Source organism: Hippoglossus stenolepis, chromosome 18, assembly GCF_022539355.2.
Source record: "Hippoglossus stenolepis isolate QCI-W04-F060 chromosome 18, HSTE1.2, whole genome shotgun sequence".
In the NCBI taxonomy this organism is placed as follows: Eukaryota; Metazoa; Chordata; class Actinopteri; order Pleuronectiformes; family Pleuronectidae; genus Hippoglossus; species Hippoglossus stenolepis.
The window spans coordinates 21,007,819-21,034,649 of record NC_061500.1 but is presented as its reverse complement, the minus strand read 5'-3'; the positions used below and the strand labels follow the sequence as shown (position 1 = coordinate 21,034,649).

At 39.3% G+C, this 26,831-nt stretch overlaps 1 protein-coding gene and 1 long non-coding RNA gene across 4 annotated transcripts in view; one reads left to right on the top strand and one right to left on the bottom strand.

Moving 5' to 3' along the window:
* Positions 1-26,831, bottom strand: part of ncapd3 (non-SMC condensin II complex, subunit D3) — a 60,777-nt gene that overhangs the window by 33,027 nt on the left and 919 nt on the right. For all 3 annotated transcript variants that reach the window (XR_004698867.2, XM_035184350.2, XM_035184351.2), the window contains exons 2-23: positions 22,088-22,257; positions 21,090-21,252; positions 20,056-20,222; positions 19,578-19,736; positions 18,933-18,994; positions 18,762-18,849; positions 16,158-16,291; positions 15,433-15,505; positions 15,105-15,230; positions 13,648-13,900; positions 13,360-13,398; positions 10,922-11,014; positions 10,748-10,821; positions 10,455-10,589; positions 10,026-10,246; positions 9,638-9,829; positions 9,433-9,530; positions 9,250-9,359; positions 4,940-5,047; positions 4,602-4,716; positions 950-1,045; positions 569-807 (exon numbers count right to left, since the gene is read on the bottom strand). Coding sequence is in view for 2 of the 3 variants with exons in the window: in XM_035184350.2 (XP_035040241.1) it covers positions 569-807; positions 950-1,045; positions 4,602-4,716; positions 4,940-5,047; positions 9,250-9,359; positions 9,433-9,530; positions 9,638-9,829; positions 10,026-10,246; positions 10,455-10,589; positions 10,748-10,821; positions 10,922-11,014; positions 13,360-13,398; positions 13,648-13,900; positions 15,105-15,230; positions 15,433-15,505; positions 16,158-16,291; positions 18,762-18,849; positions 18,933-18,994; positions 19,578-19,736; positions 20,056-20,222; positions 21,090-21,252; positions 22,088-22,257 (2,915 nt within the window). In the remaining variant the exon portion in view is untranslated. The remainder of the gene's footprint in view (positions 1-568; positions 808-949; positions 1,046-4,601; positions 4,717-4,939; positions 5,048-9,249; positions 9,360-9,432; positions 9,531-9,637; positions 9,830-10,025; positions 10,247-10,454; positions 10,590-10,747; positions 10,822-10,921; positions 11,015-13,359; positions 13,399-13,647; positions 13,901-15,104; positions 15,231-15,432; positions 15,506-16,157; positions 16,292-18,761; positions 18,850-18,932; positions 18,995-19,577; positions 19,737-20,055; positions 20,223-21,089; positions 21,253-22,087; positions 22,258-26,831) is intronic.
* LOC118125605 lies at positions 17,141-18,348 on the top strand. The gene is made up of 2 exons (XR_004698868.2): positions 17,141-17,392; positions 17,497-18,348. It is a non-coding gene; the product is annotated as an uncharacterized LOC118125605 (long non-coding RNA).

The following is a 26,831-nucleotide window of genomic DNA, read 5'->3' as shown; positions in this document are numbered from 1 at the left end:
CACCAAAGCGCTTTGAGAGGAGTCTGGTGACAAAGGTGGGGTGTAACCACAAAGAGCACTCGTCTCGATCCCTGTAAACAAAACAACTAACTCTCAGAGATGAGCAGAGGCTGGGTTGAGGTATAGACTGTGAAGTTACTCTATCTGCTTATAAGCCAAGAATAGTTGGTTATAGGGGATGTGTCGAAGGAAGTGGAGATCAACCGTTGGACCCTGATACATGAACACCACTGTTGTCACAAACGAAGACTCAAGAGAAGGGTTAACTTCGGTACGCCTGACCTTACTGCAGAACACACGTATTGGCTCAGCTGACCACAGCATCGGGAGGTGTGTGAAATAAATAAATAAATAATAATGATTGCCTAATTAGTCCAAAAGATTGTGGAAAGAAAACAAAACAAAAAACAGCCTACTGATAACAGTGCTAGTTTAAAGTATGCATGTGCATTATTGAACTGGCATTTCACTCAGCCACAGAATAAGTAAAGGCTTTTGTAGGTCTACCTGACCTATTATTACGTGTTTGAAACTATGTGTAGAGTAGAATTTATAGAACAATTCCCACCTGGAGCAGGTTGGTCAGCATTATAAGAGTCTGCTCCCTGATGACAGCTTCATCGTCTCTCAGACAGGCAGATATGTTGGGGATGTAATGATCCACGATGGTAGTGTATCGAACACACAGATCACACATGACCACCACCAGGTTGTTGCGCACAGCAACATCTGTGCCAACCTCCAGTTCCCTGGCAAACACTGGCAAGTACTTCTGGACTAGTTCCTCGTGCTGTAGACACAGTTTACCTAAAACAGACCACAAGAGCAGAAACATTACATGTATGATGAGACAGCAAGAATACATGGAGATCAAGGCTATTTCGCATTAAGAAAATGTTACAGATTTTACTAAAAGAGAAACAGAAACAAAGAGCAAAAGACAGTTTACCTAAAGTGATGACTGCATGGGCTTTGACTCTAGAAGGGAGAGAGTTTGCTTTGAATTGGGACAGAGGCAGCGAGGCTGGCAGTTCCTCCGGGCACTCTGTCAATAACCAGCATAAAGAACAAGTCAGCCATGTTACCATACAATAGTTGAAAGTCCCTTAATGCAGAGCTTGACTTATTCATTGTGCAAGAGGTTTGCAAAAATGGTACAGAAGAGATCAAATAGAATTGTAATGTATGTATGATTCATAATGTTGGATATTAATATCAAAATAATTTGTATAACTTTTTGTGCCTAAAAAAAAAAACGAGAAGTTAGAGCAGCTCTTGGACATTCAGAATAATATCTGCATTGGAGCTAAATTAATAAGGTCCAGGTCCATATACCAGCATAGAGTAGTAAACAAATACTAAACTTGTTACCACTTTACCTGTTTCAATTTTTGCTTAAAACATATTTTACAGCAAAGCCTTTTGACCCCTGATTTTTAAACTGGTTTTAATGTCTTTTATTTGTTTTTAATATTTAATTTTATATTATCTTTCTTACTTTTGTCTTGTTTAATTCCAATGTATCTTTAAAAGAATGTGTAACCTTATTTAGATGGGTGATATAGAAACAAATCATTACTTACATAGCACATAATTAAAATGTTATTATTATATAATGTTATTGGTCTATAGGGAAGCTGATCACTCACTGTAAATGTACAGAATCGTTAATCTAGCTCAAAGGACATTTAAAAAAAAGTCCACCATACAAAACTGTTGATTAAACAAAGAATCTCAGGAATTTGTATCAAGAATGTTGAGCAAGTCAATATTAGTGTTGGCCCCCCAAAAAAGCTGACAGGCCTGTCTTCATGACAGTATCAAGACCAGCGGTGAAAGTAAATTAAGGTTCTTGACGTTACTACTACCGCAAACTTTAACGCTACATATTCTCCTCCCGCACCCTCAGAAATCAGAAACACTTGACATCATGTGCAGTATACACATTCATGTGTTTACAATACTAATTAAAAAAAATTTAGTTTTAATTTAAGTTTGATTTATGCTCTGGGGCTCTACTGCAGTAGCGGCAGGAAGGAGTTGTGGTCCTGATACCACCATCGGAAATGCTCAAATACTACCAAAAATGCCGGGTAGGGCAGTGGCATGAATGCTAATATATACCGATCCAAAACAAACCCTTTAAATTATATTAGTTTCACCCAGAAAAGCGGGAATATTATTTTCCCAGAAATCACTTAAAAAAGCGGTTGTGCTGCACGACCACCATAGACTGACTGGCAGTCAGTCTAAAGTTTTTGGAGCGGCAAAGTGATTTTCGGTAGTGTAGCATTAGCTACGGCTAGCGAGTATCAGCAATTTGGCAAAAGTTTACAGTGGAAAGTCCAACAAGGTGTGTACGATACATATATAAAGAAACTTAAAAGGTATTCTATTTTTATAAACTGTGGCATCATTTTGACACCTTTAAAAAAAGGAAATGTTTATTCATAGTTTATTCCTCTGTGTTCGTTATTAGTAACAGTTTTATTAAGTTATGTCAAACAAATAATTAAATAAGTTCTATGGTATTTATTCTCTGTATGATTTTCATTTTCAAAGAGTTTAACCCGAGCCAGGCCATACAACATTGAAAGATATGATCACTTTCATACAGGGTTAGTAGCGTAGAGCTCATAAAATAAGTTATACTCTTCCTACACTGAGGGAGCAATCAACAGAGTGTATTTGTTTTGGCCTGGAGCTCAGACATAAACAGTCGCTGCATTAGTTTTATTAGTATTTTATCCCACTTTTAAACTTTATTTCTTGCATTTAGAGTCCTTCATTGGTATGCTCCTACTTATATTATTGTTTATGTCTCTAAACTTGCATCATGTTTTTGTTATTTCTTTTATGAGACTGTGTCACAAGGTAAGAGTTGGGGTCAGGTATTCAGCTTGGGAAAGCATTACATCAATGAAAGTCCTCACAACTAGATAAAGAGCCTTTCCCAATTCACCTCTTATGCCATGTCCCAATTCCTCTCCCTTGGCCCTACCCCTAGATATGAAATGCCCTTTGCAGGTAGAGTCCCCCTCCAAAAGAAGCCACAAAGGGGTAGAAAATCTTCCCCTAGTAATTAGGACACCACTCGCTATGTCATCAGCCGCCAACCAACGTTATCAGAATTAGGGCTGCACCTATCGTTTAATCTATTGATGAATTTTTCGAGTAATCTAACGATATATTTTAATTAATTGATTAATATAATAATGAATTTATAAAAAAAAATATTTTTTTTAAAATTTATATTCACAATTTTTAAACACCATATTTTAAATACAAGCAAATTTGACAATAAACAAAGTATGCACTGCAAGACATTATTCCACAACAAAAAACATCGCCCAGTCTGGACAGCTAATCAGCCATTTACAGTCCCAGACAAGATCTCAAGTTTCCTTCTGGAGGAATATCAAAACAGTGTAAATTCAAGTTGAGCATTCTATTAAAAAAATGTATCTTGAAGTAGCCTAGTAGTTGTATCAATGCCTGTATGAACTGACTGTCAAATAAAATAAAGTAAGTACAATTCAATAGTATTTTAAAAATGTTTAATATAAATTTTCACACAGAACTGGAGGGTACTCTAATAATAAAATAAGACTTAAATAAATGTTCTTTTCTCGTTTCAAGTAAAATAAGCTTTGCATTAAAAAAAATTTTTTTATAAAGAGCTTTTGAAAAAGGCATCTTAAAAGTGTTTAATTTTTGAAAAAAATAAAGTTTACCCTTACTATTCTTTTTCTTAATACATAACTACATTACACATATAAACAATCTCACCAAATATTAACAACTAAGCAGCTTTAACTTTTCTTTTTGTTCCCACTTTCTCTTGTTCAGTGAGAGAAGTAAACTACTATGTGCTGCCAGGATTTACTACCGTAAAGACGGAAAAAGCTGCGCAAGTTAAAATAAGACTACTGTAAATGCAAGAAAAGTTGCGCAGGTTAAAATAGAAATAGAAATCTAATAACAGGACTGGGTCTGTATAGAATGGCATCTGGGTCCATTCTGGCCTATTGGTGACCTATGCTAGATGAGCTTGGGCGACTTTTTTCGCTTCAGCTTAGATGAGTCCATGCAGAGAACTACCTAACTTTGCACAACTCAACGTATTTACGTAATCGATGACATCCCCAGCCCTAATCGCAATATCAACTAACGTTATTATAATAACAACCGTTATCAACCAACATTATAATAGTGACACATCTGACAACTGAAGGACAGATGGGAGAGATTGATCTATCGATCAATATACAGTCAGCGTGTTTACATGGGTTATTAAAAGTAACATTAGTCCTGTCCATACAAACTTCTGCATCACACTGAAAACGGTATAACATGAGTGGGGAGGTTTTTTTCAAATTTCATCTACGGTACACCCTACCACTTGGCCCAACCCCTTCATTTTGCACGTGGCCGGGAAGGGGTAGTGTTGTGCCATTTCGATGTGTTCTAGGGGCACTTCATATCTAGGGATAGAGCTAAGGGAGAGGAATTGGGACAGGCCCAAAGACAAACGTGTGTGTGTGGATGTGTCTTGACAAATCGGCATGGTGCCAGTTCATTTTCATGTCAATTCTCCATACCTGCCAGTTTGTCAGAATGTATTGTGAGGACAGACTCTACCAGCAGCACTGTCCTTTTGCCAACTTCAGCAGGGCAGTGGAGTGACACCACACCAAGCGTGTGGAGATGTTTAACCTTGAAGAGAGAACATTTTTTATTATATAAGAAGTGCCACTAAAAAAGGTACTGACCTGGGATGATGTTGGATATTGGGTCTGATGTAGACAATACTGAAACAAAAATCTAAATCAAAACTTTAAAATATCCTAACCCTAAGTCTTTTACAATGACAGCAATAACTTCAAACTGAATCCTGACCTTAACCTGCAAGGAAAAGCAGCATAGAGTTAGTTCCCACCATCAGCTCCTCGTTGAGGTTCTCCGCTCCCTTTTCAGTCAGGATGACGGATGATAAATAACCCTCACAGAGTGACAACAGCTCACCGCCATGCTGATTCAGAAATGCCTGAAGAAAGAAAGCAAATAACACTAGAGAAACTGCAAGCTTAGGGGTTGGAAATAATTTGTGATTTTATTCAATCATGTGATAACAGTCCGACATGAGCTTTTGTCCTCTATAGGTGACAACAGAGTGGTAGGTACTTGGTATTAGCAGTTGGTATTAGTTATCTAGCTATTATATATCTTTACACCCATTAGTTCTTTGCAAAGATAATGTCATTACAGTCAGTGATTTCAATATTCATGTACACCAAGGGTGGGGAACGTCCTTCCTAAAGATTGTTTGATCCGCCCCGCAATTCATAAATACAAAAAAAAAAATTGCACAAATGCAACAACAAATTTCTGACACACGCACGCACACGCACGAGAGAGGGGAATTCCGTAAAGTTAGACACAGCAGTACAAAAGTTAGACACAGCAGTACAACCAATATAAAAAGTTAGTCTGGTGCAGTTTGTGCCATGTCACTGTCTGAGTGTCCTCCCTCCATGCTCCTGCTTTCACGTTACACTTTAACAATAAATACCAACACTCATCACGAGCTACAGTATTAGAACCTGAGCAGTACTTGAGTTTACTTAGTGTTGATTCGCTCAACAGTTCACAAGACACCAACACCAACACACACATATATGCACAAAACACACAATCCTAGGTGAAACACTGTAATACTAACCTAATACAATATAAACCAAAAAGCTAATGTAAATCATCCCATCCTATTTACTGACCTGGTAACATTTATCCGGTGCCACCTTGTGAATCGGAAATGTATTGATTTGGGAAATCAGTGACGATACCCAGCTCTAATTAGGAAATTACCAATGTACATGGGAAATGACAAGAAAGGGTTTAATAGGTGTATTATTGCATTCCAAACAGGCTCAGTGAAGAATTTTGGGTGCACCCAAGTTATGTGCTGGTGCACCTAAATGAAAAAGACCAATGTTAAAGGTTAGTCTGGAGCCCTGGTGTGATTTATGTGGTCATGATCGTAAGGTTCTGTTACAGAGAGTGAAACAACGTGTAGGGATTAAAGGAACAGCACTAGGCTGGTTTAAGTCATACTTATCAGATATTTACCAATTTCTTAATATTAACAATGACTCCTCCATGCACTAAGAAGTCATGGAGTTCCACAATTCTGTCCTTGGATACCTTTCACATTGTATATGCCTTCCCTCAGCAACATTATCAGAAAGCGCCACATACACCTCCATTGTTATACAGATGACAAGCAGCTGTGCTTATCTATGAAGCCTGATGAATCCAATCACTTAGTTAAATTCCAGGATGAAAGCCTGGATGACCTATAACTTTTACTTCTAAATTCAGACAAAACTGAAGTCATTGTACTTGTTGGCCCAGGCCACCTCAGAGGAAGATTGTCTGACCAGATAGTCACCTTGAATGTCATTAGCTTGGCCCCCAGCTATATTGTGAGGAACTTTCTTTGTAAAAAACCTGTCTGCAGGAAAGCCTTCTTCCACCTGCGCAATATCATGAAAATTAAAAACATTAATTTTAAACAAAAGCTTAAACAAGCTTTTGTTTGACTGGACTGTTGTAGTCCTATATTATGTGATAAGCCTCCAATTGATCCAAAAAGCTGCAGCGCAAATGCTGACAGGAACTAGAAGAAGATATTACTCCTGTCTTAGCTTCTCTGCATTGGCTACAGGTAAAATTCAGAATAGAATTTAAAATCCTGCTCCTCATATACAAAGCCCTTAACAATCAAACCCAATCCTCCTATGAGGGAGGTTTTTCTCTCTACAGTCACTGAAGTGCTTGCTCATTGTGAGAACTGTTGGTTTCTCTATAATCTTTTAGGTCTCAACTCTATGTAAATTGCCTTGAGATAATGTATGTTTTGATTTGATTGATCTTTTCCCCCAAGATATGATCACATCCCTCAGACCACATGCAGAAGTAGTCTAGAAAGGATTGGGTGTTATTATTTTAGCATTGCATTTTTAGCACATTATTTCCGCTTCATTGTGCATCGTTTTTCATGCAGTTTACAGGTAGTAGTGAGGATTGATCAGAGGTTTCATGGTCTGTACTATGGCCGCTCCTCCCTCCCCTGTTTGTGTTGGAATGAATGTGTATGCATGAGTTTGCAGGTGTTCTGATTAGTGTGGCATGTGCGAGTGTGTGTGTGTGTGTTATTTGCAAGGTAGGTCTGGGCAGAGGTGTGGCTCTACTCTGAAGGTTCCTGGCGCACCTGCAGCTGATTCCGACTAATCATTTCCTTAGTATAAGAACACAGGTCATACCTCCACTCATCGCCACATCATACAGTCTGACTAAGTGGTATTATCCCTCAGTATTGGCTCTTACTGTTTTTATCTCCCTGCTTGGATTCCAAAGTCATACTCTGTGTCTTTGCCAATCTTAGAGACTGATCGTTGAGCTGCTTTAGTTTGCTTGCATGTATCCTGCCTGCCTGTCTTCTGCCTGATCGTTCAGTGATCACTCTCCTGGCTTCTTCCACTACATCGCTGCATTGCTCATTCTCACCATGTGGCACACCATGTCACGCACACTGGCCATGTCAGAGACTTCCTGTTTCCACCATCATCAACCTGTGCTTGAGAAGTCGTTCGGATTGTAATATTTTATTTGAAATATGGGTCCAAGATTTTATATGTGCATAGAAAGCTGCTCCACAATTCCACAGCCAGGATGGAATCCACATTGCTCCCCATTTATTGAAGATTCGACAATCGACCGGAGCCTCCCATCAAGGTTCCTGAAAGAGACTTCCCCAGGGATGTTGAGGAGTGTTATCCCCTAATAATTCAAGCACACCCTCTAGTTCACCTTTTTGAAAGTGGGAACCACTATGGGTCTGCCACACCACAGATACTGTTCCCAACCAGTTTACAACAATAAAGAGGCATGTCAGACTCAACAGCCCAACAACATCCAGAGCCTTAGACATATCAGGGCAAATCCCATCCAACCCTGGCACCTTCCAACCAGGGAGCTTTTTACCTAACTCAGCTACCTATGCCAGGGATAAAGTATGGGCGAGGCTTCCCGTGAGGCTTCAGACTCTGCCTCATCCTTGTAGGGCAGGTTCAGGAGCTTCTTAAAAGTGCTCTTTCCACTGCCAAGCACAGGTCAGTAGTTGGGCCACACACTGGGCCAAGCCATGGTTTCCCTTCCTGAGTTGAACTTTTTCGACACCACCCAAAAGTCCTTCTCCATTGCCTCCTTTAGCCGGACGGCTTCCCTCACCACTGGTTCCCACCAACAGTTCTCGGGTTGACACCTCAATAGACACCAGCAGCCTTTTGACCACATATTCCACCCGTGTAATGGAGGCCATTAACATGTCTCACTTAGATTCCATATCCCCTATCACAGGCAGCCATTATAAGAAGCTAGTTGAATCTACCTACTAATTCCACAAATGTCTGTCTTTCCGTATGTGGGAACGCATATCTCACAAACTGTTCATAAAATCAACTTCACACTTGGCATGTGCATTCTTTGTGGTCCAGGGAAGTGAAATGAGATTTGGACACATGATTCACTCAATATTAATAAAATTGCAGTGTGGACAGAGAAGTGTGCCTTCAGTCTGCAGACCAAGTTGAACATGTCTTTTTCTACGTCCTCACAAAAACTACAGCAGCCAATTGTTTGGCCCGTCAAAAAAACACTTCTTATTTCGCAAGTTGTCTTCAAAGTAAAAGCACAACAATCATAATAAACAGAATTACAGCGAATTCAGTTTAATTTTATCGACCATAAAATTCTATAAAATCTTCATTGCAGATAAACCAGATAGGACGAACACAAACTTAACTCTACACCATAGAGTCTATATGAAAAGCTCTGCACAAAATGTCCAGCACGCAAATAATAAAAAAGTGACAGTATATTGTAGGCCTGTTGGAGAAGGACTCACTATTGACAAGAAAAAAAATTCTATATTACCACTGGTTGAGTTAACAGCCCATTCCAAACAGGCATGTAGCAGTGCAAATGTTCTCTAAATAGTAAGGAAAGGAGGTTCAATGCATCCTGTCTTATCTTCGTAATCATTCACCTTAACAAAAGAAAAAGGAGATATCAGCAATTCCTAAAGACATTTTAATAGATAAATGTATCTTTTATTTTCTATTTTTATTTGACATTCTAATTAAGAACAGATACTAATCATATCAGTAAGAAAGCAAGATGTCCAACCTGAGTCTGTTTGATGTCATCACTACGGCCGAGGTGATAAAGAGTCTCCACAGCAGCACTGATCACCTCTAAAGCCAAGTTGAAAGTCTTCAACCAAGACATCAAATCATCTGGAGAGAGATAAATTATAACCTTACTGCTGACTCCAGTTAATTTCCCATTATGTCATACCACATCACTTACCAACTATCCTGTCCTTGGTATCTTCATTCAAATATGCAGCAATATTTCCCATCACAGAAAGGATGTGACAGCAGGTTGTCACATTTTCATCCTTTGAACTAAGAACAAAAACAAATGTACAATAAATGTATGTACTGTAATACTCTGATTTTAAGAAAATAAAAAATGAGCTTAAAGTTCAGATAAATAAATTTGTCCCTCACACCTGATCATGTTGTCCCAGGCTTCCAGGATCTTTCCATAAGGCAGTCTGGGAGACAAAACAACAGCCTTGGAGAGAAATAGCCAGGCCCCTTCAGCATGATCTGCCTTAGTGTGTGAGATGAGGTTGGTGATGAACGTCGGTGTGAACTTGTCCTGTTTGGACCAGATGGTGAAAGCCCTGCTAAAATAGGGGCTTGAGAGCCGGGAACAAAAATAAAATCAGGAAAGGTGATATGACAATGCTCCAAAACTATTTAAAGTCGATAAAAATTGTTTTGGAAAGACTGCTGCAACTGATTATTTTGAGCTAATAAACAGCATTCATTTCAACAATATGACGTGTATTTTGTATGAAAGGAAAACTATTAACTGAATGAAGTTTGTCCAACCTGAGATTCTGGCACTTGTGACAGAGCAAGCACAGGAGGTCCCAGGTCAGCTTCTGACTGATATCCAAGTGGCAGCTGGCAGAGTATGGCTTGACCTGACTGAGCACGAGCTGATCCAGAGCCTCCAGCGCCTTGTCCTGCACAGAGTTCTCAGAGTCTGCCAAAGCTGGCACCACTCCTTGCAGCCATGCTTTTTGCACCATACTGCAATCTGGTTTAGCCTGGTGGTCGGGACAAAAAGAAAAACATATTACTTTTTTCAATGTTTTTTTTTTTCTTGTCATTAGATTGTTTGAGAGCATGCAAATTGTTACTTTATGCAGCAAGAGAAACAATATCCTGTTTGACAACTAACAGCCCCTGTTAGCGTTTTGTTCTGTTTTCTGCCATCTGTTTTAATGCCTCTCAGATTCGCTAGCTGAGACTTACCACAAGTAGGTCTCCCATACACTGCAGGGCCTTCTTCCTCACAGACACAGCCGGGTCTCTGCAACGCTCTGACAACGTAGTCAAGTTCTCCCAGCTCATGGGGATCACAGCATGTTTCATGAGACTCACCAGGGCCTAGGAAGTGACCACAGAGCACCTAAGTTAAAGTAATTTGTGCATCTATTGTTTTACCACTGTTTTACTGCACCTAAAGCACTAATGAGTGAAAATAAACATATACTGGTGACTGATTTGAAACATGATGCTATCTGACAAAGCTCAGCTCCAGGTACCTGCAGTGCAGATTTCCTCACGTTAGTCTTAGAGTCTTTCACATGCTGCAGGAGAAGAGTCGTGTTCTCTCTTGCTGCATTGAAAATATATATCAACTCATATATCTTTGAGTCAAGCTCAGACTTTGAGTGGGTAATAATTGATGCAAAAGAGGCATTATTTGCTTATCTCACCATCACAGCCAAAGCTTTCAGTGCTACTGATCTCCACAGTCCTGAATGGCAGACTATGGTAGGTTTTCTGAGTCGGTTGGGAAGTTAGAATACCTGAAACATAATCACATCTATTAAAAACACTTCAAAAAACATACAGTGCACCAGTCCTGGGATCCAGTTTAGCTTAATTTAAATGCACTTGACTGAGACTTTTTTTTTATATATTTTTTTTTTTACTTACTTCAAAAATACATGTATCCAGCAAGTAGTATACAGTATATCCATGTGTTCAAAGGAACATCTCTTCAGAGAAACAGTTAGTTACTTGTGATAGTTTTAACCAGATATCACTGAGAATTATTGCAACAACAAATTCTTATAAAAACTGAATAATGCTGGTTTATTACATCTAAATTCAAATTTTCATAATTTTAACAATCATTTCTATGGGTAAGAACAATAAAAGTGTGTGGACAGATTTTCTACAAACTTGTTCACAAAATGGGGGGATAGCTGAGAGAGGGATGGCAGAATTGGGAGGTTATCAAGGGGGATGGATTTTCGATAATTTAAGTTTAAAGTAGAGGGCATCACCCACTGCATAGAAGCAAACCCCATGCTGTTAGAATTATACTTCAGCGTGGCTTTCGCATTTCCTGCATCTCCCTAAACCCCACAAGAATCAAGAAGATCACCACTTCGCAGAGTGTCATACAACCTTGTGCTAGTTAATCTTTGGACAACCTCTAAAAGTTTTGTCTTTCCCTGCATCCTTGTTCATCACCCACGCCAGCCATCATCTCCAGTGCTCATAATGAACACACTGAAATTAACGTGCCCAGTTAGTACACACAGCCACACTCTTCCTAGAGCTCTTTGTTTAGAGTGGATCTGTACCTCAGGACCACAGAGTCTGAGTTTACTTTGTCTGGACAACCTGTTGTCGTTAGTCCCAGTTTGCAATATTGCTGTGTCAAGCTTGCTCTTGTATTAAATGAAAAAGATTATGCTTTTTCAGTTTTTCCCTCAAGTGTGTTATTTTGTATGGAAAAGATCTGTTCTCAGTAAAGGGAGCTCATATGCCCCACAGAAAACACTGCTCTTGAAACAACTTGTCAGTTGTCCAATACTTCCTTCTTGCATAATGCATGTGTAGCAGCTACTGTGGCACAGCCCCCAACAAAGCGAGCTAACAAGCGAAAGCAGAGGCCAGAGTTTCCTACAAGCGCTGGAAGCAGTTCAATCACAACAGAGTGGGTCAGCTCGCAAATCAGAGCAGACTAGGCTTTAGCGGGAGGGGGGTGCTCACAGAGAGCTTAAACCAAGCATTTCAGACACAGGTTGAAAGGCGTTTATGTCAAAAATCAACATGACAACATTAATCTAATTGTGAACCGTGTGTTCCGTGTCAAGGTTTTAAGATTATTAGGACACAAGCACCGTCCTATTGCTTTTCGTTTGATTGTTCAGGAAAATTAATCCCATTTTTGGAGGCTTAAACAAACTCACCAAACTTCGTCAGGCCTGGTGAAAATGTACATATTCTGGAGTAATTGGAAACTGGTGTGGCAAAATGGCTCAACAGCGCCCCCTAAACCGAGCAATTTCCGATTTTCACGAAATTCAGTACACACGTAGATTATGACCAGACGGGAAAAAAAGTAACAGGCAATAATTTGAATAACCGTAACAGGAAGTCAGCCATTTTGAATTTAGTGGCCAGTTTGGCCTCTTTACACGCTGTGTATTTTAACGAATTCCTCCCAGACCTTTCATCAGATCAATTTCAAATTCAGTGAGTGTCCTCTTGAGTACTTGGAGATAAAAAAAAAAACTGTGTCGAGTCGCCAAAGAAACACAAGGTTGTTGTATTTCGGACATACATGGTCCAATTGACTCCAAACTGGACATGTATGACAAGCATCCCGGCCTGCCATCTACACAGAAATCATGACTTAAAGTCACAGCGCCCCCTGGTGGCAACAGGAAATGTCTTGTTTTTTTACACTTTGATGTACTCCTCATCGTCCATTGACCAAAACTATGTCAAACTTTGTCAGAATGCTCTCAAGACATTAATGATGAAGTCTGAGTTTTAGTTGAATGCCATGTTAGCGGCGTGGCGTCAAATTTCAACAAGTCGCCGTGACACACGAAATTGCTGTAACTTTAGTGTACTTGTTCGATCTCCCTCAAACTACATTTGTGTAACAACAGTTTATCCTTCCAGCGGTGTGAAAAACGAACGCAACACAGAGCCGTTACGCCCGCCCGGTATACTGTGTTGCTTTAACTCGATGAGTACAAAGAATAATAATAATAAAACTATAGTTGTAACAAACCAGAATAATCCTTTACAAGTAAGTTGACAAGAATCAAATAGTGATATCTATCTTTCTCATGTGGTTTGGGAGGTCTCAACTTCAACTCAAACTGCAATAAAAGGAAAAGTGTACCTTCTGTGGTTTCACCATCCAACAATGTCTGGGTTCCAGCTTAGCAGAGGAGTAGACAGGTTACTTTAGTGGAAATGTGTCTACTGAAACAGTTTATGATTTAAACAAGAACTCTTAAAATAAATTCTCTGACAATTCAAATATAATCCCCCATGCGATCATGCATATACAAAAAGTATTGTCTGAAACAAGTACTAGACTAAGACCCCAAGCTAGCCCAGATTATTCACATATGAATGAATTTCATAGGAAAATACAACTACATATGGTGTTGGGTGTTTTTCTCACTGGCAGAGAAGAGGTCGTGGATGGCCCGGGTGACATCGAGTGAAGGCAGCTCCAGACACTGGGCCAGACAGGAAAGGGCATGACCTTGGACAGTGGGCGATTCATCCATCTGCTGTGCGAACAGCATGCTCTGGATCAGAAATTTGTGTGGCAGGAAGCAGGCAAGGTCCGGTTCCTTACACTCCCCCGGCCTCCTCTCAGGCTGCTCCAGCAGTACCATTACCACATCCACAGAGAAGAGTCGGCACACCATCTACACAGAAGGTTTCTCGTAAAAAGGTTTGTAGATATCTCTCAAATACTGAAAAGAAAATGCTACTATCAACTCATATGCAGGCTGGTACACTTTCCACATCAAGTGGTCCAACCAATGTTAAACTAGGAATATAATATTTTAGAATTAGAGTGTTTAACAATTTTTTTAAATATCCTTATGAACTTGAAAGCAAGAGTAGCAGTGACTAAAACATGTTCAATCAGAATCCATTACAGTGTATCTAACTGATATACTGCACCCTGCCTATTCCACTGGTAAGTACTGAATATGATCTCATGTCCTGAGGTGTCCTTTTTTTGATTATTTACTACTTTTGATTTAACTTATTTAGTTTTCTTCTAAAAAATAAAATCTAGGTGTAGCATGTCACAGTATAAAACATGGTACTTCCTGTCACAGCTAGGGGGCGCGGAGACTATTATAGTATATTGGCATACAGATATTTTCAGGGCGGGACCCTTATCACAAATATGAAGTCTGACAGTGATTGGAGCAAAAACTGTGGAAGTTACAGCTACTTGAAGTTGTATGGCAAGACATCGAAATTTGCAGCAACACCATGGACACGCCCTGATGAAAACTAAGAAGTTTCATTGTACGGTATGACCAACTCCTTTAGGCTCTCCTAAACAAAATTCACATGCATCGGGTAAACGGGCTAGCTGCAGGACACCAAATGTAAACATGATATTTCCTGTTACAGCTAGGGGGCAATGTGAATATTATTGACATGGATCATATGGATCCGTCCAGAACAGATCCATATCTTTTGTTGTACATGACAAGTTTGAGGCAGATTGGACAATACACATGGACGTTACAAGCATTTCCTGTTTTCTGGCAAATCATTAAAATTCGTTTCCACACAACCTGCACAAAACTCGCTGAAAATACAACTTTATATAGAAAAGTCCCAAACATGACATACCAAATTTGAACTCTATCGGATTAAATCTGTAGTAGGATTTTGTACAAAGTGTGAAAACGCCATAAATCGCGCCAAAATGTCATGTTCAATCCAAACATTACATAAGTAAGAACTAACATAAATGACAGAATACATCTTTGGGAAAAATGTTTAGTTTGGTTCAATGCCCTTTCCACTAAGGCGGGATTTAGGACCTTTACTACGCATCATGTTGTCCATCTTTGTATACAGTCTATGACTGGGATGCATTACCTTTGAGTGTCTGGAAAGGTTGAACAGCCACTTGATGAAGCAGGCATAGTCTGTGCTTGTCATCTCAGATGTCAGCATACCCACAGCCTGGGCTCCATGGATTCGAAACTCACTCTTTTCCACCATCTAAACATCCACAGCAGAGAAAGGCTATGCGAATGCATCAGCTAATAACAATCTAACAGCAAACTATTCTAGCAATACATTCATCACATTTGATGTGAATATCCTCATAACTTTAAAACAGAAATAGCTGAGATTGGCACTATACTTTAGTCATTTTTTTATGGCGAGTGTGTATTTGCAGAGTGTGTGCTGGATGATTCACCTGGAAGCAGATATGCTGCAAGAGGATATGCAGGAAAGGTAATGCCAGCTGCTTTAGCTCATCCACAAGATGACTGTAAAGATATAAATCATGTGCAAAGTAATAGATACATTTGTGACATGTCTGCAGTTTAAAAGTTGGACATACACTAAATAGTTCACAATAAAGACCAAGTGAAGCATTAACATTTTATATACCAATCATACAGATTCCCATATATCCATATGGACGTGGGATTGGTTCATGTCACCATTTTCACATGCTCGTGACAATTGTAGTGTGTGATGCAACTAATTAGATACAGACAGGCACAGTTACCATGAAGAAAGCATGTACTGGTGGCTTTATAAAAACCAGTGATAAATTATTTTAGAATTTAACATTCAAATTTTGTTCAGCATGCCTCAGATTTTGATGTGACATACATTTTATAAAGCTAAAGAATCACAAAACATAATTTCCTCCATTTAGCAATGTTTTGACAGGTCGTCATTGTGACCCGTGAAAATTGTTTCAGTCAAGCCTGCCATTTTAAAGTTAAATATTGGCCTTCACTGAATCTCTCATAGCAATAAATCTGCTGATGTGGATACAAGAGACAAAAAGATTATTACTTTATGCCACTACGCATCACTTGGGTCAAATATCATCAAAATTACTATATCAAATTTAGATAAGTAATTTTAGTGTTTGGTTTAACATTTGATAAAATCACAGCTGTTTACCAAACAAAATGTATGGCCTGGTCGCGGGTGGAGAGGATGGCCTGGCTGATTACGAGGAGGGGGGGTTTGCCCCTGTTGCCTTTATTCATCATCAGAATGACGTAGAGAAGGCAGTGGAAAACCCTCCGCAAGGACTGGACAACAGACATATTTTTAGATTAGAAACATCAGAAACACATTTGTTAAGAACACAATTGTTTATATTTGTCATGACTTATTTTTGACCAGAATGGTACAGTCAGTAGATTACCATTTTGAAAGTACACTAGTATTTTATTATATATAAAATATGTTTTATATTTTATTCAAACAAATCGGTTTTATTTGTGTTCACTTCTAGAGCATTTGTGGCATCAATAATTTGCCCAACGTGCTTTGTGAGGAATAAAATGCTGCACATGGATGCACTGCATGAGTGTGTGAGTGAATGACAAACTATACTGTAAAGCTCTTTGAGTAGTCATCAAGACTAAAGTAATACATAAATACAGACTTTTGACCATTTATATTTATCAACTTAAACTCAGAGTTGTGTATTGTTTTACTTGAATAGTTTTAGAGACCAGGGGCCTGTACTACGAAGCAAGGTTACCGACTTCAGTTTTTCAACTAGGATTCATTTTTTTTAACTCGCTAGATTCCCCCTGAACTGTGCATAAGACAGGCATGTGGACTAAATAAATTTAGAACTACAAAATACAACTATATAAATACTTTTAAACTACTTTGTAGCATTTGTGCTAAAAACTAATATAACAGCATGAACTCACGCAGCCTGAGAAGGGATATAGAGAAAAAAAAACATGTACTTTTGCGAGTTTTTCATTTAGTACTTCAAAGTACTTACTTTTTTTTTAATGTATTTCCGGTAAAGACAAAGGAGAGCTTCTAGAACTCATTCTCCCATGGTCCTTCACACCTAAGTGTGAAACCTGCCCTCTGGACCCAACGTCCAACCACTATTAGTCACTGTGTGAGACTGTGAGCCGGGGAGCCATGCCGGAGCCCAGCGTCGCGCAAGGAGGAGATGCTACAGACCTGTCCCGTCCATCGTCATGGGTGATGTAAGATCTACCCAATAAGATGGAATAGTTAGCGGCTTTCACCAGCCATGAGAGGGACTACCGGCGGTGAAGCATCATGCTGTTTACGGAGACATGGCTAATCACAACACCACCAGACACGGTCACCACAGTGGACAGATTCAAGCTAATACGGGAGGACAGTGGAGAGAGGTAAGAGGAACGCACTTCTCTGTTATGCTCTTCATACTTTCTTTTCATGCAACTAACTACTTTCTCTGACCTGGCACCAACATCTCAAAACACATCTTGCATAGGTCGGTCACTTGTGAAGACCATCATCATTTCCCCCCGAACGGATAACAAAATAGCAGAAGAAGCAGATTTGCGGGCTGACCGGCACGGAGAAATGCGCTTCCGGTGTGAACAGCTCGCATAAGAATGTTCGCTTCGCGCCGCTTCTGCCTCCAGTGTGTCCCTGGCGTAGCCAGGCCGGAGGCACTGACTCTGAGTGGAGCATGTGCGAGGCGCCTGACCCTACAGTAGATTTTTTTTTATGGGTCAATGCAGTTCACTCTCTTGATTATTTGAGAGAGAAATACGGACATTCGTCCGTCAATCATATAAACAGTAATATGAGAGTAATTAGAGCAAAAACATGGAAGTTACATCTACTTGAAGACTCTTGGCAAGTCATCAAGATTCACCGCCATGCCAAGGACATGCCCCCTGATGAAAACTCACAAGTTTGACTCCTGACCAAATTTCACATGTATCGCGTGTTTCACATGAAATTTTTTCTGGCGAATAATCGAAATTCGCCGCCACGGCCCCCGAAGAAAACTCATAGTTAACATAACTTTTGATCAGAAAGTGTTTAACATCAATGTTGTAAATATTGTAACTTTGTGAATTTGTTCAGCTAAACGCAGCATCTATTGCACTTCTGCCTGTCCTGGGAGATGGATCGCTCACATGTGGCTCTCTGAAGTTTCTGCGTTTTTCTCCCAATAATGTTTTTTTGGGGTAGATTTTCTTTTCTCTGAGCCAAATGTGATTTGTGAATGTGTGCTATACAAATTGGATTTCATTTATTGATTCTATGTTGAACTCGCTTCGTAGTACAGGTACCAGAAAAAAAATAAAAATAAAAGATAATTTCTAATTTCCTTTCTTGTCATCATGTTGGTTTGTCTGTGGTCATGGCTTGTTTTTAGCCCAGTTACAGTACTTACTCTGGTCTTTAAAATCAACATCCCCTTTGTTAACAATTAACAATGTAAGAATTTCTGTGATATAAAATACAAGCAAAGTACTTTCTATAAGCCATTGGCATCACAAAACTTCGCTTGGCCTGAACTGGCCCTGTATATCTTGCTTTTCATTCATGTCTTTGTGAATGGCATGTGATTTCTATGTGTCACTACAAAAAGAGAGAAAAGGCTATTAGATTCCAGTCACACCAGAGCAGGTGGATCAAAAGTTTCCTATTTTTGCAGCTTGAATCTGTGAGATATGTTGGAATTAAAATCAAACAAGTTGGCAAGTTGTGGCCCCACTATGATTTTGCATTCGATTTTACTTCTCTCTGGTTTCCGTGTTTTGGTGAGCAGAGCAGCTGCAGGCCATGGAAAGCCATCTCAGGAACACTCCTCAACTTGGTGATATCTCTGTGCAAAAATAACACAATTACCGTCTCCTCTTTCATGTCCTGGATATATTCTTTTACATGACAGAGCAAGATGTCACTCACTGTACAGCAGCAAAGTTAAAGTGTCCAAGGACCGGCTCAAAGTAAAGCAGCTTACTGAAGATCTGCAAGGAAATAAACAATGTTTTTTTCAATCTTTATTCAAGTTGTGTCCTTTCCGTTTAAGAGACAGACTTACAGTTTTCGCATTCAAATTTTGTAAGCGTTTTTTCTTTAAGAGTCCCAAACAAGTGGTTACTGTATTCAGGTTCATGCACTCCCACCCTCCACATCTTTATTACACGTACTGCACTTCCCTTCATTTAAAACTTTTGGAACAGCAAAAAAGCTGTAGAGGGCGGGAGTACATGACCATGGTTAAAGTAACCATCTGAGTAAGCCTCTCAAAAAAGTAAAGCGAACACCCACGAAGAATGTAGGACAATTTAATTTGTCAACACTACACCTTACATTCTACTGCTTTAGGGAAACAGAGCTGTTACACGCCAACAAATTTGAAAACGGAAAACCAGGGTTTTGAATGAAACAATTACAAATCTGAACACTAAATCAATTAAATCCTGCTCTCAAACCGAAAGACCACACTCTTGAATAAAGATAGAACAACACCTCTCTCCCCCCCCCCATAAAAACAGGTCATCTTTCCAGTGTAGTATGAAGTGAGGGTAATGGTGGACCTGTCGTTACCTGGGTGCAGTTGCTGGCACTCTGTGGTCTGCCTTTGAGTGAAAATGTCTGCAGGAGTCTGAGGAGGGTTTGAACGAGAAGAAATACAGCATCTCTGATCTTCAACAAGTCGACACCAGAGAAATAAAGCTCCTCTTCCTCCTCCTCATCCACCTCCATCTGAGGATAACAATAAGCACCATCATTTCCAAACATTTAATTTCATTATAATACATATCATACATTTGGTACATCTGTGCAAGATACAGCAATGATACAAATGTAGTTAATCCATAATCTAAAAGATATTCATTTGTATGTCAAATTTTTGTAAATCTTAGTGATGCATACATGGTATTTCTAACTAAAATCAGAGCAAAAAATTGAATGTGCAAGAAGAAACTATATGTAAAGTTAGTGTATAAAAGTCTCAAATGTTGCATCATCACATCATATAATGGTCCCATGGGTTTGATTTGTTTCTGTGAGAGGATCATACATCTGGAGTGCCTTTTTGCTGCGGTTTGGACCGTTTGCCCTCTGTCTGAGAAGTCTTAAGGCCATCCCTCTTGCGCTTTTTTCCAGAGTCGTGAGGCCAGCAGTGAGAGCTCAAGTCAGAACATGTGTCCAATAAAACCTCATGGAAAACTTTGTTGGCGATGCTCCCTGGACGCAATAAACACAGATAGAAGGTCAAATAAAAAAAACAGCCAACAAACAAATGCGCAGCACTATGAAAATGTAAACAAATATTTTGTGTATTCAAGAAATCGTTATCCATTAATAGCCAATTACAATGTCCTTCAGTTTACATACCTGCCTACACCTTATTTGTTGCCAAACTTTCAGATTATCTGACTGCACAACTCAACCAGAGGCCTGTACTACTAAGCAAGATTTGCTGTTATCGAAGTAACAGCAAGTTTAACTCAGATTTTTCAGTCCTATGAAGCTGGTTCCCTTTTTTTTTACCAGAAGAGATCGCTGTGACAACCACTAATCTGCTCAAAAGCATTTTAATGCGATAACAAATCAAAACCCGTCAACGAACATATGATACAATGGGTGATTCACACAAGCACATCTGCAAAAAAAAAAATTGCGGGTTATACTGTACTTATTCCAAAGAAAAAATGTTAACTATTTTAAACAAATTTTACCTTGTTACCATGTGTTTTTGTTGTATCGTAATGGTACAAAAAATAAATAATTAAATAAATCACACAATATCATGCTAAGCGGGACGATGTATATGCAAATGCCCGTGCAGATTTGTTGTGTTACAATCTTTTGCCAGCACTACACGTTTGCAAGACTTACTTACCCCAGCACATAGGGGCACAGCACGCACGCACACACAGGCAGGGATATATCATCAATCGACAGTTGTTGGCTGTACTGACATTATAGCATATCACCCAACCCAAGTTTTAAGCAATGATTTAGAGGCATTAGGGACATTAGGGAAATTTAGGGGCAGCCACTGCAAAGGCTGACAAGCCGACTTAGTCAGGTATTTCTAGATTTCTTCACCTGGGATTCCCAGCAGCAGCAGGTAGAGTGAGGCAGCGTGCAGGCTGCTGACTCTCTGCTGGGTATCTGCGACTTTGTCTTTTCCTGTTAGGACAAAGAAGGAAAGCACAGCCACCAGAGATTTGACTGACACCCTGTCCTCCACCAGAATCGCCCAGATATTCTGCAATGCAACATGAGATTAATTCAGCACTTAATGTTGGTATCACATAGGAAACAAAAACACTCATAGAAAATACATCTTCTCAAAATTCAAGCTCAAGGAAAGATTTTATTACACTTAACAAAATGACTTGTCAACCTATCTGTCCTCTGCTTCTCTTTGTATGTCAGGGCAGGAAATAAGACAAGCCAAGTAAAACAATTAAGACTCACTCTGAGCTGAAATTAAACAAGGTCAGAAACATAAATAAAGTATTATTATTTTATAGTTTTTTGTAAATCACCCTTTCACCACAAACCTTAAAGTTTAGTGTGTGTGTTCTGATAATTGCAGATATGACATGATTAAAAGGTAACCAAAACTGAAGTCCTTTACCCTAAAGAAAGTTGGGATTTCTCTGGTTTTTAACATTGTTGAAAACATTTTTGGATAAGTGCAAAGGACAGGTAAACATACATTTAGGTTACATAATATATTTAAATCACAATACCTCCCCTGGTGCTTATAGTATTTTTTATATTAAAAATATTTTTTGTATTTATACTTAAAAATACACCACTTAAAAATACACCACAGCAAATTCCTTGTATGTGTAAACCTGCTTGGCAATAAAACTCGATTCAGATTTTTGATGTTCAGAATTAACTTTGTGCATCTGCAAGAATTAATGAAATTCTGTCCGTCTAGAAACTTACAGAATGATTTGGAAAATGAGCAACAGAAACGTGCATGCAATTTACCATGCATATTTTCTAAGTAAAAGTAAAAATGTTGAACTGCCTGTATATGAGCCACGCATACAAGTTCCGTGGAACAGAAGACAGATCAGTTTTACCTGTAAAGTGCCAACGCTGCTGACAGACTGCCCGTCAGCAGCATAGGTCAATAAACATTCATAGAGGTTTCGGAAGGCCTCATCTCCACTGGCTGTCAGTTGTTCTTCTATGGTGTCATCGAGTGGTTGTCTCTCTGTGAATTCTGAATTCCAAACTGCATCCACCCAGGCTGAAATTATAACCAGTTATTAATTATTTCCATTTACTGTTGATCAAGCCATCAATCAATCGAGTATCTGCAGTAATTCAACACCATAACAGACAAGATGTCATCATGATGAACAAGATAAGAGGAATTAGTGAACGGTAATAATTGTTATCATTAATTTTTGATTATTATTTATTATTAAATTGAGATATAAATGTTGGAGGACATCTGTGGTAAATATTAAATTGACTGCAAAAGCTATAAAAACTGTCTCCATTTATAAAGCGCATATGTAGTTTTTTCAGCTAAAAGCACTTTACAGAACAAGTCACTTTCACCCATTAACACAGAGCAGATCGTTTTTTGGACATTTTCACAGATTTCCCAGGGAATTATGCATGGATCAAGATTAAAACTAGAATAACCATGCTCCAGTTGTATGCCTCTGCAAACCAGTGCAGTTTCCATGTACACATTTCTACTTTTTTTCAGATTCATATAAAGTGACTGTCACTTTTGACTACTGAAATCTAATCACTTCATCTTTGAGTCCAAGTGATATCAATAGTTAAAGGGCCCACATTTACACCTTTCTTGGATTTAATTTGAGGTATTGGTACCCCCCAGATGATATATCAGTGGTTGAAAGTCAAAAAAACTGCTGCAATGGGTATTTCCATGTCCTCTGTTCTGCTTCTCTCTGGAGCTGCAGACAGAACAGGCTGTTTTCACCTGCCTCTGATTGGCTGACTGCACTTTGAGTGACACGCGACCAGGCCTATCACCAGTCTCATTCTGGCGCATTTACGATCTCTGGCTGTAAACACAGCTGAAAGTCACATTGTTATGTTTGCAGCTATAGAAAACCAGCCACATATTTATAGTTGGTTACAACAGGATGTTTCTGAAGTTACACTGTCCTCATGTTTGTTCAAGTTTTAGCAGGACAATCAGCCAATGCAGGAGAAACGTCCCGACTTACAGTACAGAGTTTCACAACGGAGTTTCAACACCGACATGGCACGTCAGAAGAAATAAAGCGTAACCACTGGTCTCGAACAGTAATGTTCTTAGGAGGAATGTGCACGGACACATTCTCTTCCTTGCATCCCTCCACGCTGCAGTGTTTCTTCAGTGTCGTTTGTTGTGGTTAGCCTGTAGTAGCTGACAAGCTGCTAGCTCAACAACATGTCTGCTTGGTGTCACCTTCGGTGTGGAGGGGTGGTGTTGGTGACAGGGTGCGGGGGTAGTGGGTTTGGAGGCTGGACTGGTACAGGCTGGTGGGACTGAGAGACGAGTGTGATCCCGAATGACTCATACGGGGAGGAACAACGAAACGAGATGTTTCGATAACCAATTTCTTAGAATGGACTGAGTGAAAAAGTCCGCGGAGTGACTGTTTTCATACTTTGAGGGTCCCTACTGATCCCCTTCAAGTAATAGCGGATAGTAAAAGCCCAGAAAATGTATTTGACACAATATGGGCCCTTTAAAGAAATTCCCTCAAGGAGCTCTTTAAATATCACATTCAATAGGCCAAAAACCATGACCTTGTCCTTTGACTACCAAAATCTAAATCAGTTAATCAGGGAGTCCGAGTGAACATGTGTGCCAAATTTTTTGAAATAGTTCCCTTGAGGTGTTCCTGAGATATTACATTCACTGTTTTGGAGGTCCAGTGACCTTGACCTTTGACCATTAAATATACGAATCAGGTCATCCATGAGTCCAAGTGAATTGCCAGATACAATGAAAATCTCTACGGGCAGTCTTAATATATCACATTCACAGGAACATGAGGTCACTGACTATGACCTTTGACCTCCAGGCCCTGAAATCTAATCAGTTCATCTTTGAGTCCAAATAAATGTATGTACCAAATTTTAAGACATTCCCTCAAGCTGATCTTAAGATATCACGTACAAGAAAAACATAACATACTTTGTGAGGACACTCTAACCTTGACCTTTGGCTACCAAAATCAAGTGAGTTAATCCTAAAAGCCTCGAGTGCAGCTAGGGCTAGGCGATATGGAAAGAAATCGTCACGATAATTTTTTTACATCAGTCGGTAGATATATATCACGATATAAATCAAATAACCAGAAAAAAACTTTTTTGCACATTTGCGTTTATGTACAGTGTTTTTCTTATGTACAAATGTTTTTTCTTATGCTTGCTCGTACAATCATCATGTGCCACTGCAATTTACTTATAACATTTCATACAAACCACTGCAGTGAAAAGTTTATACAAGTTCAATATATAATGTACATACTCAGCATGTTTTTAATTTTATTTATATTTCTTTATTCTCTTGTCTACCTCATTCTGACGTGCCTGCTGCTGTAACAACGTATTTTCCTGGGGTGTGAATTAATAGAGTTTTATCTTATCGTATCTTATCTTAAATGAGCGCCACTGCACTGAGGTGCATTACTCCGCTGGTCAACAAGTTACTCTGCTCCTCTGATGTTTTCTAATCACTCACACGTAGAACTGATCTTTAAAAAAACCTGCCAAACCCATATTTATTTTCCTGGATAAACGGGGCTTCGCTTCTTCTGCAACAATGAAGTTAAAACACTGCATTGCATCGTAATCTGCGGGAAGAACTGTCTGCCGGAGTGTGTGTGTGTGCATGCGTGGGTGTATTTAGTTATTAATCAATGATGCCGGATCGTTCCAGTCACTTTAACCGTGATGTCCTGAATGTGCGCGTCACATTATGTCTTGTGTTGTGTAGCAGGTTTAAACATGTATCTCATTAACTCTGGATCGAATCAAACAAACACAAAATAAATGTCAGTCCTGTACGTGTCCTAATAAATAGTGATGGTGTTTATTGTTAAAGTGTAAAGTGAGTGCAGGTCAGTGAGGGGGTGAAGAGGAAGCAGACTCCGACATAGACACAGGACAACCGGACCTATAATGTGCGTCTGTCCTCAATAGCGGTGTTATTATTATTCAGCGGTGGAAAACAATTAAAGTAGCTGAAAACATGAATATGTTCAGTCACTGCATCGATGCAGAATCGTCCTCCACTCTGCAGGAGCCCAAACATTAACACATGTGCTGTTGCTCCTCCTCCGCTCTGTGGGCGTCAACCTAACCTATGGCTGTAACTATTCCAGACACAGGATTGGTTCAGTGCAGCGCTATGCTCATTATCATCTGTTGTTCGTGTTGTCAGTCAAAACATTGATGGGACGAGTTCTATTGACGTTATATCGACCCGTCTTAAATTTCTATCGAGGAAAAGTTATATTGCAATAATTATCGCCATCTCTACTACAATTGCTGCCCTAGGTGCAGCACACAAGTCTAAACTAAATGAATGTCATATCAGTGTAGAGAGCACTGACGCCTGTCATAGACTTACTGTTGTAGTCAGATTTTTAAATGAAAACCTTATTTTGTAAATTACAGCTACTTGTAAAAACAGTCTATAATACTTTTAAGGAGTTCATATTTGTCTGACTGGTTGTATTAATTGATTTTTTTTTAAAAAGCAGTAATATAGAAAATTGAGGATGTGATACATTGAAATGCATCAAAATAAAAACAAATTTAATAAAATATTATTTGTATAGCCCATATTCACGAATCATTATTTGTCTCATAGGGCTTACAAATTGCAACATCAAATTAATTGAGGAGTTATTGTCAGTAATGGTAGAGTACGTGAGTATTGTATGTGAAGCAGTCTTGTTGTAATCACAGTCCACGATCAGCTGCCACCACGATCAGGATCCACCACCCCATCCATCATCATGATCCACGATCAGCTGCCACCACAATCATGACCCACCACCAAGATGCATTGATGCCTTGTTGTACATTTGATCACTTAATCGTGAGGCAAGTGAAGATGCACATCTCTATCAGAAAATCCCACTACACAAGGTTTCATATCAAATGTCTGTTTCTGTCTACCCAACTGTACGAAACTTTTGTTATTGGTTAACTTTTTGACAATTAACTAGAACATGGATAGGGAAAACACGACAGCAGATCATATCAAGAGAGACAATGTTACTAGAGATAAAGTAGAAACAACATTATACTGCCAGGGATGTCTGTGCGTGCCAGGCCGTTTCAAGTCGAATTTGAATGTCTGGGCTGAGGACACTTGGATGACACCACAGGAGCAGTATGGAGGCAGTTTGTTATTTTTATGTTTGAAGAAGTGGTCGCCGTTTTACTTACGTAAACTTTACTTTAGTCTGGGTCTTCACAATATGTTTGTCAGTGTTTAAAAATACATGCGAATCAATTGGTGTGTGAAAATTCTCACACACAATGTCCTACCATTAAAAACGTCTTTAAAACACATCAGACTTTGTTTACAGCGCACATGTTTTCTCCACATTCCGACTTCAAAATACAAACAATAAAGTCAAAAGGAAGACTTCACAACTCAGGGGAAAAGACCTTCCGAGGAGCAGGTGAATGAAAAGCCTTAGTTTATGTAAGGGTTCTTGCACCATTTTAAAAGTCAAGTTTCATGCTTTTTATGACCTTAATTAATGTCACACACACACACACACACACACACACACACACACACACACACACACACACACACACACACAC